Source organism: Centropristis striata, chromosome 6 (genome assembly GCF_030273125.1).
Source record: "Centropristis striata isolate RG_2023a ecotype Rhode Island chromosome 6, C.striata_1.0, whole genome shotgun sequence".
Classification (NCBI taxonomy): domain Eukaryota; kingdom Metazoa; phylum Chordata; class Actinopteri; order Perciformes; family Serranidae; genus Centropristis; species Centropristis striata.
The window spans coordinates 2364472-2380906 of record NC_081522.1 but is presented as its reverse complement, the minus strand read 5'-3'; the positions used below and the strand labels follow the sequence as shown (position 1 = coordinate 2380906).

Sequence of the window (16435 nt, the reverse complement as noted above, 5' to 3'; positions counted from 1 at the left end):
GGCCTATAAATGTACTTTGGTGTCACATTCACACTAGTTTTCCATACAACAGACCTAAATGTTGAGTGTAACATGAGGTATATATTTTTGCTCAGTGTTAACTTTAAAACAGCTCATATCTGTACATCAAAAGGTATGCAGCATACTTTTTTATAGGATTAAATAGTCAGAAGATTGTTAAATGTTGTTTAGCTTTGTCACCAATGATTCAATTATCACTATTGCTCTCTCTAGAGGAGGACATGATTGGATCAAAAAACAAACAAATACAAACTATGCCGTTTTACAACAAACGATTTTATTGTGATATATTTCAAATCATGTTATATGATTAGAAATATCTCATTTAACAAAGTGTTTTACTGTGTTGTATCTTTTCTATACTAATAACAATAATTCACATCATACTGTCCTCTGAAAAGGTTTTCTCTAGCCCTAATTTTATAAAGCTTCAGGCATTAATGGTATTTTTTTCCAGGCATGAGGTATTTTTTTAATATAAGGTTGTGTTCATATGTTGTGGAATCAAAATCCACACACTACATATATCACATGACATGAACTTTAGTTCTGCTCTGTAAGGAATGCAACCGTGGGTGTGACCAGCGGCTCGTTTGTAACACAAGACACAATGTTTACTGCGTAGGTTTTACAGCACAGACTTATTATGTTTGTCCTCTGTTTGCATGCAATGTTTTGGCTATTGCTCTGTGTTCTGTCTGAAGTCTTTAATTTATATTCTAAATTCGATTAGTGTTGTAAAGTATTTCTACAGCTTCCATCATTAAATCATTTGCCAATTTTGTTATAATAATATAATTATGATTTATATATTATGTGATTACATTCTGGGTATGAAATTAGCATAAAACAGTTGCTTGACTGCATTATTGTTTATTAGCCACCAAAAGTATTTGTTTACTGGTCATTTTTAGTTGTGTTACAACTGTACAGACTCACATGTACTTCAATTTTAACACTGGGCAGCATCTACCTTTAGTTTAATTCCCCACATGTTGTTTTCTCTTTTGAAAAACTTTAAGTAGCGTATGGAAAAAGACACATGTAGGTTGTTTGCCTGAAAATTTTAGATATGTCGGTGAGAAAATATCTGAATAAAGGAGTGATAAGTGAAAAATCTTTCAATTGTGGGGACTCTCCCCTATCTTAAATTTATTTGTATTTCAAATATCAAAAGTGACTGTTCACTCATCTTTGGATAACAATAAGGCAACTAGAATCCATCTTTTTTAATAACTCTTTCTTCTGCTGTGCAAATATTTTACATTACTTTTTTACCCTTGACTCAAGTTTCTTGCCACCATTCGTGGCGAGATTCTCAGACTCATCCAGACGATGCTGCAGGTCCTTAACAGCAACATCCATGTTCTTCTTCATCCTCTCCAGATGAGCGCTGAATCCTGCTCCTTCTTTAGCTTCTCAGCCACTTGAAATATCTTTCCATCAGTGATGGTCTTCTTGGCCTCCTCAGCATTTCTTCCTTCCTGAATAGTCTCATCCACCCTGGACCTGGACCAGGTCAGCCTCAAGCCTTCTTGCCTGATTTTCCCATGTTATATAAAATTTCATTAGATTTTAGGGTTTGTTCACCTGACAGTGCCAGAAGTCCAATGTGCGCCCTGGCGTCCTCAGCGATTTTGCAACTTCTCCCTGTTCCAGAGGATTTCTCTGTTTCATCCAATATGAGATTGTTCCTGCCTTCCACCAGAGCAGCTATTTCCTTGATGTCATCCTGGGCTCTGACATAATCATTAACTTGCAATTGATTGTGAAACAAGTACAAATTCACAAAAGCTGCGGCCACGTACTGGCATTCATCCACGTTCACCTCACCTCGCACTGGACACTTGACCTCCAAGCAAATTTTTAGCATGTTGATAACTGTGGACGGACCAACTGACAGAGAAAACCATAGAAACATTTTTGTTCACACCTGATGAACCATCCTAACAAATCTGAATCTATTTCCACACAATAAGTCTGTGCTGTTGTTGCTTCGGCTTACTGAATACAGTTAGCTTTTGTTTACTAAAAAGTAAAGCTTTGCGTCCACCAGGAATCTCTGTAAATCCCTGAGCATGTGATATTATTTCATTATTGCTAAAAGTTATATATTTCTGAACCATCAAACACTGTTGTGTCCTTAAAAAGTCTTTCGAATGTCTCTTTGGATTGGATTGTATACAGTCCACGTAAGTCGGTGCTGACCTGCCGCCTCTGAGTATTGCTGTTTTATCTCACTGAGGTGGCTGGATGGATGGATTTAAATCTTGTGGTTGGTAAAGATGGAGTTTGTTTTACTTGTTTTTTCTATAAAATGCTTGTTGGCTTATTGTACATAATTATAAATAACTACAAATTTAGATTGCCTCTGGTATGTAGTGGACAAGCAGTATAAGGTAACATGAAATGGAAATACTACTAAGTAAATTACAAGTACCTAGAAATGGTACTTAAGCACAGTACTTGAGGAAATGCAGTTACTGAACATTGGTTGCATTCCACCATTGAAAATCTAGTTTTTAGGGTTAACTTATTCTGATGTGTCTGTCTGTTAGGTCAACGCCATCTCATGGTAACACTCTGCAATTACATGGATGGGTGTATTTACTGTGGAATCTTGGTATGCCACCAATAAACTGGTCGCCAGTTGGCTGGCAGCTGAAAGACCTTTGGCTGGGAGGGGAAATTCTTGGGGTAATTTCTCTAACTTCAATTGTGTTCAGGACCTACAAATGCACACTGTGGGCATGCGTACTAGTTTTCTGTACAACAGATCTCAGACAATAAATTTTGCAGCATTATATTATATACCAGTCATTCCAATATAAATCAGAGAAGTTTCTTTAGCCATGTGTTTTTGACACAGCCAAACAGTCAGGGAAACATTCAGGTCAAAATAACGAAGACAATGCAAATTAAATTCAAAAAATATTTTATTGTGGTTATTTCACATCATATTATATGATTGGAAACATCCCGTCTGCCGAACAGCTTTACTCAGCTGCCTCTTTTCCCTGGAAAAAAAAGTGGATATGAGAATTAATACTATGTACAAGTTTTGTGTGTCACAAATTTTATGGCGCTTCAGTCTTTTTTTTTTGAGAAATGAATAAAGTAGTGCGTGACATAAATTAGAGTAGGAAGGAATTACGTTTGATTTAATTTTCATGAAGCCAGAATGCGTATATATTTACCTTGCCAGTGTCACGGCTCTTGGCTCTCATCTTGTTGACCTGGGACTCTGCAATGTCAGCGCGCTCCTCAGCCTCCTCCAGCTCATGCTGGACCTTCCTGCACTTGGACAGATGAACGTTGGCCTGCTCCTCCTGAAATACAAGACATAGAAAAGTGTTTAAATGTTCAAAAATGTCCATAGGCCTACTGTAGATAAAATAACTTTGACATAGTAAAAAAGTGAATATGTTGTCCTTACCGCCTCCTCAGCCTGCCTCTTGTAGGCCTTCACCTTAAGCTGCAGCTTGTCAACCAGATCCTGCAGCCTGGTGACATTTTTCTTGTCCTCCTCAGTCTGTGATAGTTAATTTAAAAGTAAAGTCAAAGGCAAATGAACATGTTAACATGTTTGTTATGAAAATACTTTTGAGTTGATTTGTATGTGAACAGTTAAGGGAACTGTACCTGATAGGTGAGTTCCTTCACCCTCCTCTCGTATTTGCGGACACCCTTAACAGCATCTGCTCCACGTCTCTGCTCAGCCTCAACCTCAGTCTCCAGCTCACGCACCTTCAAAAAACAATAATACAATAAGTATCTGTCTTTCACTGTTGATTCAGCGGTAAAAAAAGAAGTTGACATGACTTTTTTACCCTAGACTCAAGTTTCTGCAGCTGCTTCTTGCCACCCTTCATGGCCAGGTTCTCAGCCTCATCCAGACGATGCTGCAGGTCCTTGACTGCGACCTCAAGGTTCTTCTTCATCCTCTCCAGGTGAGCGCTGGTATCCTGCTCCTTCTTCAGCTCCTCAGCCATCATAGCAGCCTAATGGAGACAATATAAAGTGTTAATTAGAAAATCTTGAAAAAACACACAAGTCAAAGTAAAAAGTAAAATTTCAACCCACATCGGTGATGGCCTTCTTGGCCTTATCCTCTGCATTTCTTGCTTCCTGAACAGTGTCATCCACCTCACCCTGGACCTGGACCAGGTCAGTCTCAAGCTTCTTCTTGGTGTTCAGAAGGCTTGTGTTCTAAAAGGTAAAAAGATTTAGACACTTAAGACACCAAATGCTTGATTTTCACTTGTTCAAAAAAAAAATCTCATTTGATTTTTGGAATTATTGAAGAAAATATTGGGTTTGTTCACCTGAGAGTGCAGAAGTCCAACACGCTCGCTGGCGTCCACCAGCTCCTGCTCAGCGATTTTGCGGCTTCTCTCTGTCTGTTCCAGAGCAGCTCTAAGTTCCTCAATTTCAGCAACCATGAGACCGTTCCTGCGTTCCACCATAGCAGCTTGTTCCTTGAGGTCTTCCTGAGCTCTGACAGCATCGTCAAGGTGCAGTTGTGCATCCTAGTGAAATGATCAGGAAATGTTCAAATTAATTTCAAAATGTAGGCACACTGCCCATAGACTGTGCAACAATTCTGCGCCGTGCAATACCTTCAGCTGTGCCTGCACATTCCTGAGCTGCTTCTGGGACTCAGCAGCCTGGCGATTGGCGTGGCTCAGCTGAATCTCCATCTCATTCAGGTCTCCCTCCATCTTCTTCTTGATTCTCAGGGCATCATTCCTGCTCCTGACCTCGGAATCAAGGGTGCTCTGCATGGAGTCAATCACCCTCTGGCTGTTCCTCTTGATCTGCTCCATCTCCTCATCTTTCTCTGCCAGCTTCCTGTCCACCTCACCCTTAATCTGGTTGAGCTCCAGCTGGACACGCAGGATCTTAGACTCCTCGTGCTCCAGAGTTCCCTAATGATATCAAATAATGAAATATTAATCTCTGCCTTTAAACTTTTTATGATATATTTGTCCATGATTTGGTGTTGTTTTCTTTCAGAACATCTTCCTAGAGAAAAATGTACCTCAGCCTCCTCAAGAGCTGTCTGGATCTCAGACTTCTCTGTCTCCACCTGCTTCTTGGACTTCTCCAGCTCATGGATGCTCTTGCCAGTCTCACCAATCTGTTCAGTCAGATCTGAGATCTCCTCTGTAGAAAATACATGTTTCATATTGTTAGGTGTTAAAATGTAAAATAAAAAGAATTTAATCCGACACACACAATGTAGGAAATACATGTGTTTAATATAATGTAACTGTTGCATAATGTAGCACTCACGCTGCAGGTTCTTGTTTTCACGCTTCATGGTCTCCAGCTGATCCAGAGCTTCCTCATAAGAGTTCTTCATCTTGAACAGCTCAGTGCTGAGAGAACGAGCCTCCTTCTGTGCTCCCTCAAGCTCTGCCTGACCCTCCTCAAACTTCTGCTTCCACTCTGCCAACACCTGAATGATACAATTAATACAGTTCAGTTGGTTGTGTAGTGATGTAAAGACACAAAAATATATATTTTGTAATTTGTATGGTTTGACCACGTAAAGTGAACAATACTACCTTGTCAAAGTTCCTCTGCTTCTTGTCCAGGTTAGCAGCCAGTGCATTGGCCCTCTCCACATCAATCATGAGGTCCTCCACCTCACTCTGGAGCCTCTGTTTGGTCTTCTCAAGAGAAGCACACTTGGAATTCACGGCCTCAATCTGCTCCTCAGCCTCCTGAAGGCGCTGAGCAAGCTTTTTCCTGTTTGAAAAAGACACAATTTGTTACTCTAAGAATCTTAAAGTTGCACATATTATTTTCAAGATATGTTTACTTGTATGAAATAGGAACATAGATAAAGATATGTAATTTGTATTGATGAAAGAAAGGCAGTTCTCATTTGAGTTTTACTAAAAAGCAACACTTCTGACCTGGAAGTTAATTTTTTTGAATGTTACTCACTTGGCTTCCTCAAGCTCCTCAGTGCGCTGGATAGCATCAGTTTCATACTTGGATCTCCACTGAGCCACCTCACTGTTGGCCTTGGACATTCCACGCTGCAGCTCAGCCTTGGCCTCCTGCTCCTCCTCAAACTGCTCCCTCAGCAGGTCACAGTCGTGGCGGGCTGATTGCAGTCCATGGGCAAGAGCATTCTTGGCCTGGAGAAAGAGATATTATTACATTTACAAAATTCCTAAATCTCCAACAAATATTACCAATACACACTAATTGATTTCTTACCTTAACCTCCTCTTCAATCTGTCTCTTGAGCTCCTCAATCTGCTGTGTGAAGGCCTGTTTGCCTCTGGTCAGCTGGGAGACAAGAGCTTCTTTCTCCTCAATTTGACGGCCGAACTCACCTTGTGGGAAAGATGTTATGGTATATTAGTAGGTGTTACATTTCATAATAAAATACACAACATATTGTTCACTGATAGCTTGTAGATACCATTTTCTGTCAGGAGACGTGCTTTCTGTGCACTTGTGTCATTGATTTGACGGACATTTTCATCATTCTTGGTCTTCAGTTCGCTAAGTTGGTCCTCAAGAGTACGGCACATCTTTTCCAGATTTCCCTAAAGAGGAAAAGTCGTAGACCTTATTTATCATGTGAATGTTCTTATGTACTATGCAATTTTGGGGATGTAAATAGCATTTAAAGTATTGTGCACCTTTGCTTTAGCAACAGCCTCCATGTTGCTGGAGAGGTCATCAATCTCCATCTTGTATTCACTCTTCTCCTTCTCAAGCTTCTGCTTGACACGCTGGAGGTTGTCGATCTGCTCTCCGAGTTCAGCAACGCTGTCAGCCTGCTTCTTGCGAAGAGCAGCAGCAGTGGCTTCATGCTGCAGAGTGGACTCCTCGAGGTCACGACGGAGCTTCTGGAACTCAGCTTCACGCTTCTTGTTCATCTCAATCTGAGCAGCAGTGGCGCCGCCAGCCTCCTCCAGCCTCTCGCTGATCTCCTCAAGTTCCCTGGAGAGGTCAGCTCTCTGCTTCTCAACCTTGGCACGAGCAGCGCGCTCAGCCTCAATCTCCTCCTCCAGTTCCTCAATACGGGCCTGTTGAATGTAGGTGTAACATCTTTCAGTAAACTTCCACCAAAACTAGGACATGTATGCAGCAATGTTTTGTGTAATACAATATGTCACCTGGAGCTCCTTGATCTTCTTCTGAAGCTGAGCACCCATTGACTGCTCATCTTCAATCTTGCTAAGGAGCTGACTGACTTCAAAGTCCTTCCTGTAGGAATCAAATGAAGTACATGGACATTTTACAATTGACCACATTTTAAAAAAATGGTTATAGAGGAAATGAGTAAGCTATTTTACTTCTTAATCTTCTCATCAGACTGCTGCTTGTCATTCTCAAGATCCATGATGGATTCCTGAGCCAGTTTGAGATCACCCTCCAGCTTTCTCTTGGCTCTCTCAAGGTCCATACGCAGCTTCTTCTCTTGCTCCAGGGATCCCTCAAGCTGAACATCAATAAGAATTTTTAGTTATCATGTTTAAGAAGTATTTTTCCTGTCAATCCAAGTCTTTGCGAACTTACATCATCCACTTGCTGCTCAAGCTTGGTCTTTGCTTTGGTCAGAGTATTGACTTTGTCTTCCTCAGCCTGCAGGTCATCAAGAGTCTGCTGGTGAGCCTCCTGAAGGGCCTTCTTTTCCTTGGTCAGCTTAGCAATGCTCTCATCCTGAGAGGCCATCTCCTCAGTCAGGTTCTTCACCTATGTGTGCAAGAAAGATGTTGTCATTAAGGGTTATCATCATAATCTTACTTGATCCGCTGGGCAGATTATCATTTACAAACCTTGTTCTCAGTGGCATGTTTCTCCTTCTCCACTTTGGCCAAGGTAAGCTCCAGGTCATCAATATCCTTCTTGAGCTCAGAACATTCATCCTCCAGCTTTCTCTTCTTGGCAGTGAGCTCAGCATTGATTTCCTCTTCATCCTCCAGTCTCTCAGTTGTCTCTTTGAGTTTGGCTTCCAGCTGAATCTTGCTCTTGATAAGTCCCTCACATCTCTCCTCAGCATCTGACAGATTCTCTCCTTCCTAATGGAATTAATGGAAATAGGTGTCAGCGCATCAACATTGAAACAGTCGAAACAGCACAGCTTTGTGTTGATGTGTACTTACAGATGCTACTTGCAGCTGCAGATCATTCTTCTCCTGCAGAAGGGAGACCATCTTCTCCTCCAGTTCCTTCTTCTTGGCCAGGGCAGTAGCCAAGTCAGTTGACATTTTCTCGTAGTTCTCCTTCATATTTTGCAGCTCCTTCTCAGTCTCAGCACTCTTCAGCAGCGGCTTGATCTTGTAGTACACCTTCATCCATGGCCAGTGTTTGACATTCATGAATGAGCGGACATTGTACTGGATGGTATAGATGGCTTCCCTGTGGACAAGAAGGAGCTGTTACGGCCAATTTGTTCATTATTTAAAATTCATCATTCCGAAAGAACTGCTTTAGACCTACCTCCTCTCCATCATCTTCACAAACTCCTTTCTCATGAGGTAAGCACGGCACAAAGCCTGAGTCATGGTGACCAGAGAAGCAAGTTTTTCATCTCTCATCTCCTCAAGGGTACCCAGCAGACCGGCCTTGAAGAACACCTGAATAAACAAAAGACATTATATTAATGTAGCGTGAACTTAGGTATTGAACAATATACACTGTAAAATAAAATAGCATCAAAGAGTGTTTTATAAATATATAAAAATGCGAAACGAAATATATATATCGTATATAACTAACAGAAAAACAATTTAAACACACTGGACTCAACAACCTCCTTGATTATTTTTCTTTAATAAAATAAGTAAAACAAGCTGCTTACCTTGGTGTGTCCGAATTTGTACTCATCGTGGGGCACATCAATTGAGCCGAGCAGCTTCTCTGAAGCCTTCTTGTTGTCAATGAACTGGCCCTCAGGGATGACACTGGCATTCAGTACCTTGTATCTGTTGTGATAGAGTGAATGGTCAGTGTGAGCATTTTCTTTTAAAAATCTGCTTCAAAGTTATATTGAATATCCATCGATACCTCTGCTTGAAGTCAGCATAGAGGATTCTGCTGGGGAAACCTTTCCTGCAGATTCTGATACCCTCCAGCACACCGTTACACCTGAGCTGGTGGATGACCAGGAAGTTCTCCATCAGACCTGTGAAAATGAAATTTATCCATTACTTCTACTTCGTTGAACAATCCAAAAATGAGTAAACAGTAACAACTAACACAACAAAACTATTGAGTTCATCTTCTTTGTGTACCTGGAGTCTTTGACTCATTGGGAATCAGGCAGCGCACAAAGTGAGGATGGGTGCTCCTCAAGTTGGTCATCAGCTTGCCCAAGTTCTCCTGTAGATCCAAAATGGTAGGTTTTATCATATGGGACCATTGTGAGTTTGAGTTGCAATGGGGACATGTAATACAAGTTTGCAAAGTTAAGCCTTACCCTAAACTGTGAAGACACAGTCTGCATAGAACCACCCTTCTTCTTGCCTCCCTTCTTGCCTCCAGTCTCTGTTGATAATTTTAAGTAAACATGCTTTGTTAGAACAATACTTAAAAGTTACATGAACAAATGCTAAAAAAAACTTTGAAGTATGTTTTAGTTTACAGCAGTTACTATCTTACCTTCAACAACTGGGGGATACAGAAGATTCAGCAGCTTCACTGAGGACTTCTGGTACAGCTGAATAACAGACTCGTTCAGTGGGTCCTTGTTCTTGTCCAGCCAGCCAGAGATATTGTAGTCCACGGTACCAGCATAGTGGACCAGGGAGAAGTGAGCCTCAGCCTTGCCCTTGGCGGGCTTGGGCTTCTCAAATGCTTTGTTTTTGCCAAGATGCTGGTCATACAGCTTGTTCTTGAAGGATGTGTCTGTGGCCTTGGGGAACATGCACTCCTCTTCAAGGATGGAGAAGATGCCCATGGGCTTTAAAAAGTGAGAAGAAGTGTGTCATTGAGTGACTCATTAAGTCAATGTCAGAACAATAAGAAATGATCCCAAAATGAAGTAATTACCTTCTCAATCAGCTCAATGCAGGCAGCCAAGTCCATGCCAAAGTCAATGAACTCCCAGATAATACCCTCCTTCTTGTACTCCTCTTGCTCCAGGACGAACATGTGGTGGTTGAAGAACTGTTGCAGTTTCTCATTGGTGAAGTTGATGCACAGCTGCTCCAAGGTGTTGAACTGTGAGGGGATGAATAAGTGGCATAATCTCTTGCAGGCAAGACAAATGATTCTGTCATGGAAAGTATAGGCCGCTCAAGTTAATACATATATATGTAAAACTTACATCAAAGATCTCAAAGCCAGCAATATCCAGCACACCAATGAAGTACTGCCTTGGCTGCTTGGTGTCCAACATCTGGTTGATACGGATGACCATCCACAAGAACATCCTCTCATAGATAGACTTGGCCAGGGCAGGCACTGAGTTCATAACCTGAATAAAAACAATAATACAATTTTTATAAAGTCAGTAAACAAGTATTTTTTTTTTTTTTTTTTTTTTACCCCTCATGCATTACTGGTATTTTCAAGTTTTTATGAAATAATAACTGTATGTGACTCCCTCTGCATCATGTATTCATTGTATAAGTAGTACAACTAATATAACCAATTTTCTTTCTTTTTCTTGATATAAATACACATATACTACATTTAAACTAAACAAAAAGATTGATACCAGTATATCTCCTTTACCTGAGGTACAGTCTGTCCCTTGGTGACAAACTCATTTCCGACCTTCACTCTGGGATAGCACAGAGCCTTCAGCATGTCAGCGGAGTTCAGACCCAGCAAGTAAGCAACCTTGTCAGCATCTGAAAAATAGTTTAGTGATTTCCATCATGATGTAAACAGAAACCAGTGTGATTAGGAACTTTATTACTGTTGTTTTCCAGCTAATGACTTTGAGGTGACATAACTTACCCTCTGTGCCATCTGGCTCAGCCTGCTCCTCACGCTGCTTCTGCTTGAACTTCATGTTACCATGGTGGAGCACAGCACCAGTCATCTTGTAGATGCTCATCTTCTCCTCTCCGGTGAAGCCCAGGATGTCAATGGCATTCTGAGTTCAAAAGAGGTGTCCACACAAAACATTATCACTTGAGAAAATACATCTGAAAGAATAGGTGTGACTTTGCATATTTACTTTATATAGTTAAATATTATGAAGTTAAGATAACTCACATCAGTGGCTTCCAGCTCAACCTTGTCATCAATACTGGCCACAGTGATCTGACCCATGCTGCACATGGGGAAGTCGTAGGGGTTGGTTGTGATGAGAGACAGTTCTGAAGATTAAAAAAGGATGAAAACGTAAGTACATTTGTTCAATATTAAAACTGTAATCAGGTGAAGTTTGTGCAGTTTCTCAACTTTCTTACCAATCAGCTCGGGTTTGTGGTTGGTCATCATCTGGTAGAAGATGTGGTAGCCTCTCTCATCGGGAAGCTGGAATGTCACTCTAGACTTCTCCAGCAGATCTACAAATATTGTTCATAAGTCACAGCATGGCCAATTCTCAATTACAGTTATTTGTTTGTACTATAAGGATTCGTACTTACAAGTCTCAATATCAGCACTAGCCAGTTTACCAGTTGTACCGAAATGGATTCTGATGAATTTACCCTGTTTGGAACAAAATAAGTTTTCATTTTAAGGCAACATTGGCAATCTGTGAGAAGACTTGTGTCATGTAGAAGTCGTTTCATACTTACGAAACGAGAGGAGTTGTCATTCCTCACAGTTTTGGCGTTACCATAGGCCTCCAGAAGGGGATTGGCTGCAATAATCTGATCCTCAAGGGATCCCTATAATCCAGGTTTAGAATTGATGTCAGAAAATGACTTTGTTTTTCCCCCTTGAACAATATTCCACGGGTACAAAACCTTGAATTGTAATAACAATACAATAACACACCTTTGAGGTGTCCCTCTTCTTTTCTCCACCAACTGAGATTGTTGCGAAGTACTGGATGACACGCTTTGTGTTCACAGTCTTTCCAGCACCAGACTCTCCACTAGGTATAGACAAAGACTTTTATCAACATCTATATCAAGGTACTTGAATATGTTACACAAAGTCAACACATGTAAATGTGCCAAACTTACGTGATCAAGACAGACTGGTTCTCCCTGTCTGTAAAGTAAAAGAAAATTAATGGACTATGTTTTCCTGTTACAGAGACCTCATATACTCATAATTTTTTTACATTGTTTTTTTTTTGTCATTAAAGTTTTTATTTAGTTATTCACACACACCTAAACATACAGTCAAACTAGAAAACAAACAGCCACCAACATCGACAGACAGTATATCCAGCTTACAGCCATGTACACAAAGACCTCCTGTATATCAATATTTCCTCTACAAAAAAATAAGTTCCCAGGCCCTCCTAACCTGTTCCTTTTCATTGTTAATTCTAGCCAACATGTGTTCATATGATGCAACTTCTGACATCATTTCCATCCAATTTTTAACATCTGGGGCGACTGTACTCTTCCATACTCTGAGGATCGTTCGAGCAGCTGTGATCATTCCAACTTTCAAAACCCCCCTTTCATGTTTAGGTATATTTAGCATTTCTGTTTGGTCCCCTAACAAACACAATCTTGGTGATACAGGTACCGCCACACCCAGCCACTTACTTACATGGTTCAGTACTTTCTCCCAAAACGGGTACACTAGTTTACATCCCCAAATCACATGTAAAAAAGTCCCTATTTCACTCTGACATTTCCAACATAAATTATTTCCTATTAAGCCCATTCGATGTAGCCTTGAAGGAGTGAAATAAAATCTATGGATTATCTTATACTGAATAAATTTCCCTTTCGCCTCTCTCATGTGTTTCCCTGTATTTGATAATATATTTAACCAGTCCTGTTCACTTAAATCACACCCTAGGTCTCTCTTCTACATTGTTGTAGTAATGACTTACCAGTCAGCATGAACTGGAAAGCGTTGTCAGAGACGGAGAAGATATGGGGTGGAGCCTCCATACGCTTCTTGCCTCTGTAGGCAGCTACACATTCAGCATCGTACACTGGGAGCCACTTGTAGGGGTTCACAGTTGCACAGAACAACCCAGAGTAGGTCTGAAAGTGATCACAGAGATTCAACAGTTAACTCTCTTGATAAAAGGTAGTTGCAGGAAACATAGTTTTCTTTTGTCATTAGCCAGGTTGTCTTACGTAGATCATCCATGCTGCATAACGCTCTTTGAGGTTATACAGCACAGAGGCTTCATTGAGATGGGTCATCATGGCCATGTCCTCAATCTTGTCGTACTTGGGAGGGTTCATTGGAGAGACGTCATCTTCTTTAACTGTCCTCTCCTATAACAGGACATTTTTGACGATTAGAACTGATCAAATTTTATTACCAGATAACTCTGACTTTGTGATACCAACCTCCTGAGTGTCCAGGACTTTGACAGTGACTTTGCCACCATCTTTCTTGATGATTGTGCCCTTCAGGTACAGCTCCTTGGCATCGGCCACGTAGCAGGCACTCTTGGCATCAAAAGGTTTGTTTTGAGCCTCAATCCTCTCCTTCTCTGGCTTACGAAGGTAAATGGCAGCCTTGCCATACATGGCCATCTCCGCGTCGGTACTCATGGTGGCGGCTTATGTCTGTGTAGTAAGTCAAACAATAGTTATCTTAATGTTTTCTGTCCATACCATTGGACACTGCCCAAATACTTGATGTTGTGATACCTGATACGACATTTGTCCATTTTTACAAATGGCCTTTTGCTTAGTTAACGCTTTTCAATCGGCCATACTTATTGTCTATACTATAACTGCATTATATGTCTCTATTTTGTACACACAACATCTATTGCGTGACCCCTCTAGTTGCTGTTCCTCGAGCTCCTTTCCTTTTCCCACATTAAAGCAGTCCAAATTAAGGCTCCAGGGTTTGTGGGTGTTATATGCTGTACAAATGCGAAAGTGCCTCGAGGCAAATTTAGGATTTGTGATGTTAGACTTTATCAATTAAATTGACTTGACTTAAGTAGACTAATAACCATTACTATTAACACTAATTGCTATTTTAATCAAATCGAACTGAATGCATAACACCTAAGGTCACTGATTAAACACACAAAACATATTTACAGTTTACTTCTGTCAGGGAGTCATAAATAAGAGTAATCTCATTTATATTTTTTAAAACTTTAAAAGTTTTATCAGCATGTGACTGAGCAGCCCAGAATTACAGGGCAATTAAAATAACACCACATTAAATTGATGTGAGTGCATCATCACAAGTGAGTTTACCTTCTTTAAACAAATGATATTTTCTACACTTAGGTGATAGTGATATTTTACAAAATTGGATGAATAAAAACTTTGCAACTAATCAAAGTTTCACATAAGATATATACAAATTAAAGATAATTTAAAAAAGAGTTCATACCTGTCCCTCTCTCTTCCAGAAGTCTGATATATTCAACAATCCTGTTGAGAACATATCACATGTTTTAATTACTGGTTAAGGTGTGAAAGCAAAGATTTGTTGAACAAATATTGTGATAATTGATTAATTAATTAAACCAATTCCTCAATTAATGAATACACTGAATTGCTCTAAAGGATGTAGAGGATAAGCTCACCACGAACAGAAGTCTCCGGAGTCTGCTACCACACACTGCTTTGTCCCGGTGGACTGCTTATATTGAATCTGCCTTGCTTACGCAGCAAAGGTTAAACATGGGCACATGCCAAATGTGGAGTGGACAGCAGACATCGATATGAACAGGTGGTCCCAGGACATATATCTTGTGGTTTGGATCTAAGCCAGTTCCCTTAAATTCCCTTTCTAAATGTTTTTGATCATTTTAAAACCTACTTATTTGTCTTTTTTAACATGGAAGGCAACATTTTTTACATTTTTTATCATTGTTGATGAGAAATTTTATATGAGGTATCTCCAAATTGCTTCTGACCACGTCCCAGTAATCAACACTGTATCACCCCAGTGAGCTTTCAGGCACTTTTTTCAGTTGCCCATCTGATGCACAGATGATGACACAGATATGCTTTCAATTTAATCAATGTAAATGTCTACAAATGGTGCAAGGCATCTCTCATTTCACTCATGCTGAAAGAATGCCAAGTCTACTTTCTGTCTCTCTAGGAGCATAACTTTGCTTCAATGTATTACTCCTCCGGTCGGAGGGCAGCCCAAATACAGGTTTATAATTATTATTCATCATTGTTGCCAGTAGTGTATATGTAGTATATATGTATGATTTAGAATAAATGATCCTTCTTCAAATGCTGAAATAAAATCCTTGACTAGTAACGATTCCATTCAAGAGAGTCCAAAATATGTTGGACACATTCATTATGAAGATGATTTGTAACTCTTTCGACCACCTTGAATGTCAGCCTCATTCCAGTTGATAAGCAATATCATTTTTAAATGACACAAGAAGTGTTGATCTTGCTGTGTGAAAAACACTTAGACAATTTCTACTTTAAATTATCACCCAATGAATTGACAAGTACATGTACCCAATCATCACTCACATCACTTCCAATCGATCCATCATTTCCTTTGATTACACATGGGCACATTCATTAAAAATGTGAAGAGGATTTGTAACTCTTCTAAACAGAATGGAGAATAAATTAGAATAGCTGCTATTATATGTGCAAACCTGATCAGCCAATTCAGTTCTGATATCTTACCTATACCCTTCAGAGACTGATGGAGGGTCATTCATTATATTGATAGAGATGTATTTTATAATACTGGGCCAACCTGGGCCAAATAGTTGCACTGAAATAGTTTTACTCTAAATAGTAAATGAAAGCTAAGAGTAGTAATTGGTGTTAAAGTATGACAATTCTTTAACACATACTAATCAAAAATAATCCACACATATAGAAGTGGATTATGGTGCAGGAATGCTTTGAAACAGTTAGGAACTGTGAACATTTTGATATATTTAGAAAATCTTTTTTTTCCTGTGACTCAGGGTCGCGTTTGGAATCTATTGCAGCTGCCGTGAATCCAAGTTGACTACAGCTGTCGTGAGTAGTAAATGAGTGGGATTTAAAAGTTTCAAAGGGAGCTTGGTAGAGCACAAGCCACTAAGGAGTCCCAGCAGATCCCGGTTCCAATCTGGACCTCGGTTCTTAGCTGCATTTCTTCCCCTCTGTCACTATCAATGAAGCATGAAAAAGCCTAACAAAAAACCCTGCATCTTTAAATCCTACAGATGGTCAGTATAGTGTGGGGAGTGCAGTGACACTCGGCTGGGATGCCAAGCATAGACACCCCAAAATATTTGGATACTGGGAACATACTCACTTTTTTTGTTCAGCACCAGTATTTCTGATGTTACTGATGACAGATTAGGATTTTTGGTTATTGTTTGTCTCTAAAT

The 16435-nt window shown here is 40.1% G+C and overlaps 1 protein-coding gene and 1 pseudogene across 1 annotated transcript; both read right to left on the bottom strand.

Annotated features, from left to right (window-relative positions):
- Window positions 1-1138: 1138 nt before the first annotated feature.
- On the bottom strand, window positions 1139-1894 carry LOC131972980 (myosin heavy chain, skeletal muscle-like; annotated as a pseudogene).
- Window positions 1895-3017: 1123 nt separating this feature from the next.
- On the bottom strand, window positions 3018-13652 carry LOC131973178 (myosin heavy chain, fast skeletal muscle-like). The gene is made up of 40 exons (XM_059335064.1): window positions 13446-13652; window positions 13227-13370; window positions 12974-13130; window positions 12144-12171; window positions 11951-12052; window positions 11881-11893; window positions 11751-11843; window positions 11598-11661; window positions 11418-11516; window positions 11221-11324; window positions 10960-11098; window positions 10732-10850; window positions 10322-10471; window positions 10045-10215; window positions 9655-9955; window positions 9473-9540; window positions 9288-9375; window positions 9061-9178; window positions 8855-8978; window positions 8494-8630; window positions 8157-8412; window positions 7830-8072; window positions 7570-7746; window positions 7347-7492; window positions 7167-7257; window positions 6687-7076; window positions 6464-6590; window positions 6256-6374; window positions 5977-6173; window positions 5592-5775; window positions 5317-5482; window positions 5063-5187; window positions 4641-4949; window positions 4347-4550; window positions 4105-4230; window positions 3852-4022; window positions 3664-3768; window positions 3458-3553; window positions 3219-3350; window positions 3018-3038 (listed from the first exon to the last, which is right to left on the bottom strand). Exons 1-40 carry the CDS (start codon window positions 13650-13652, stop codon window positions 3018-3020), a joined length of 5811 nt encoding a protein of 1936 aa, XP_059191047.1.
- Window positions 13653-16435: the final 2783 nt, after the last annotated feature.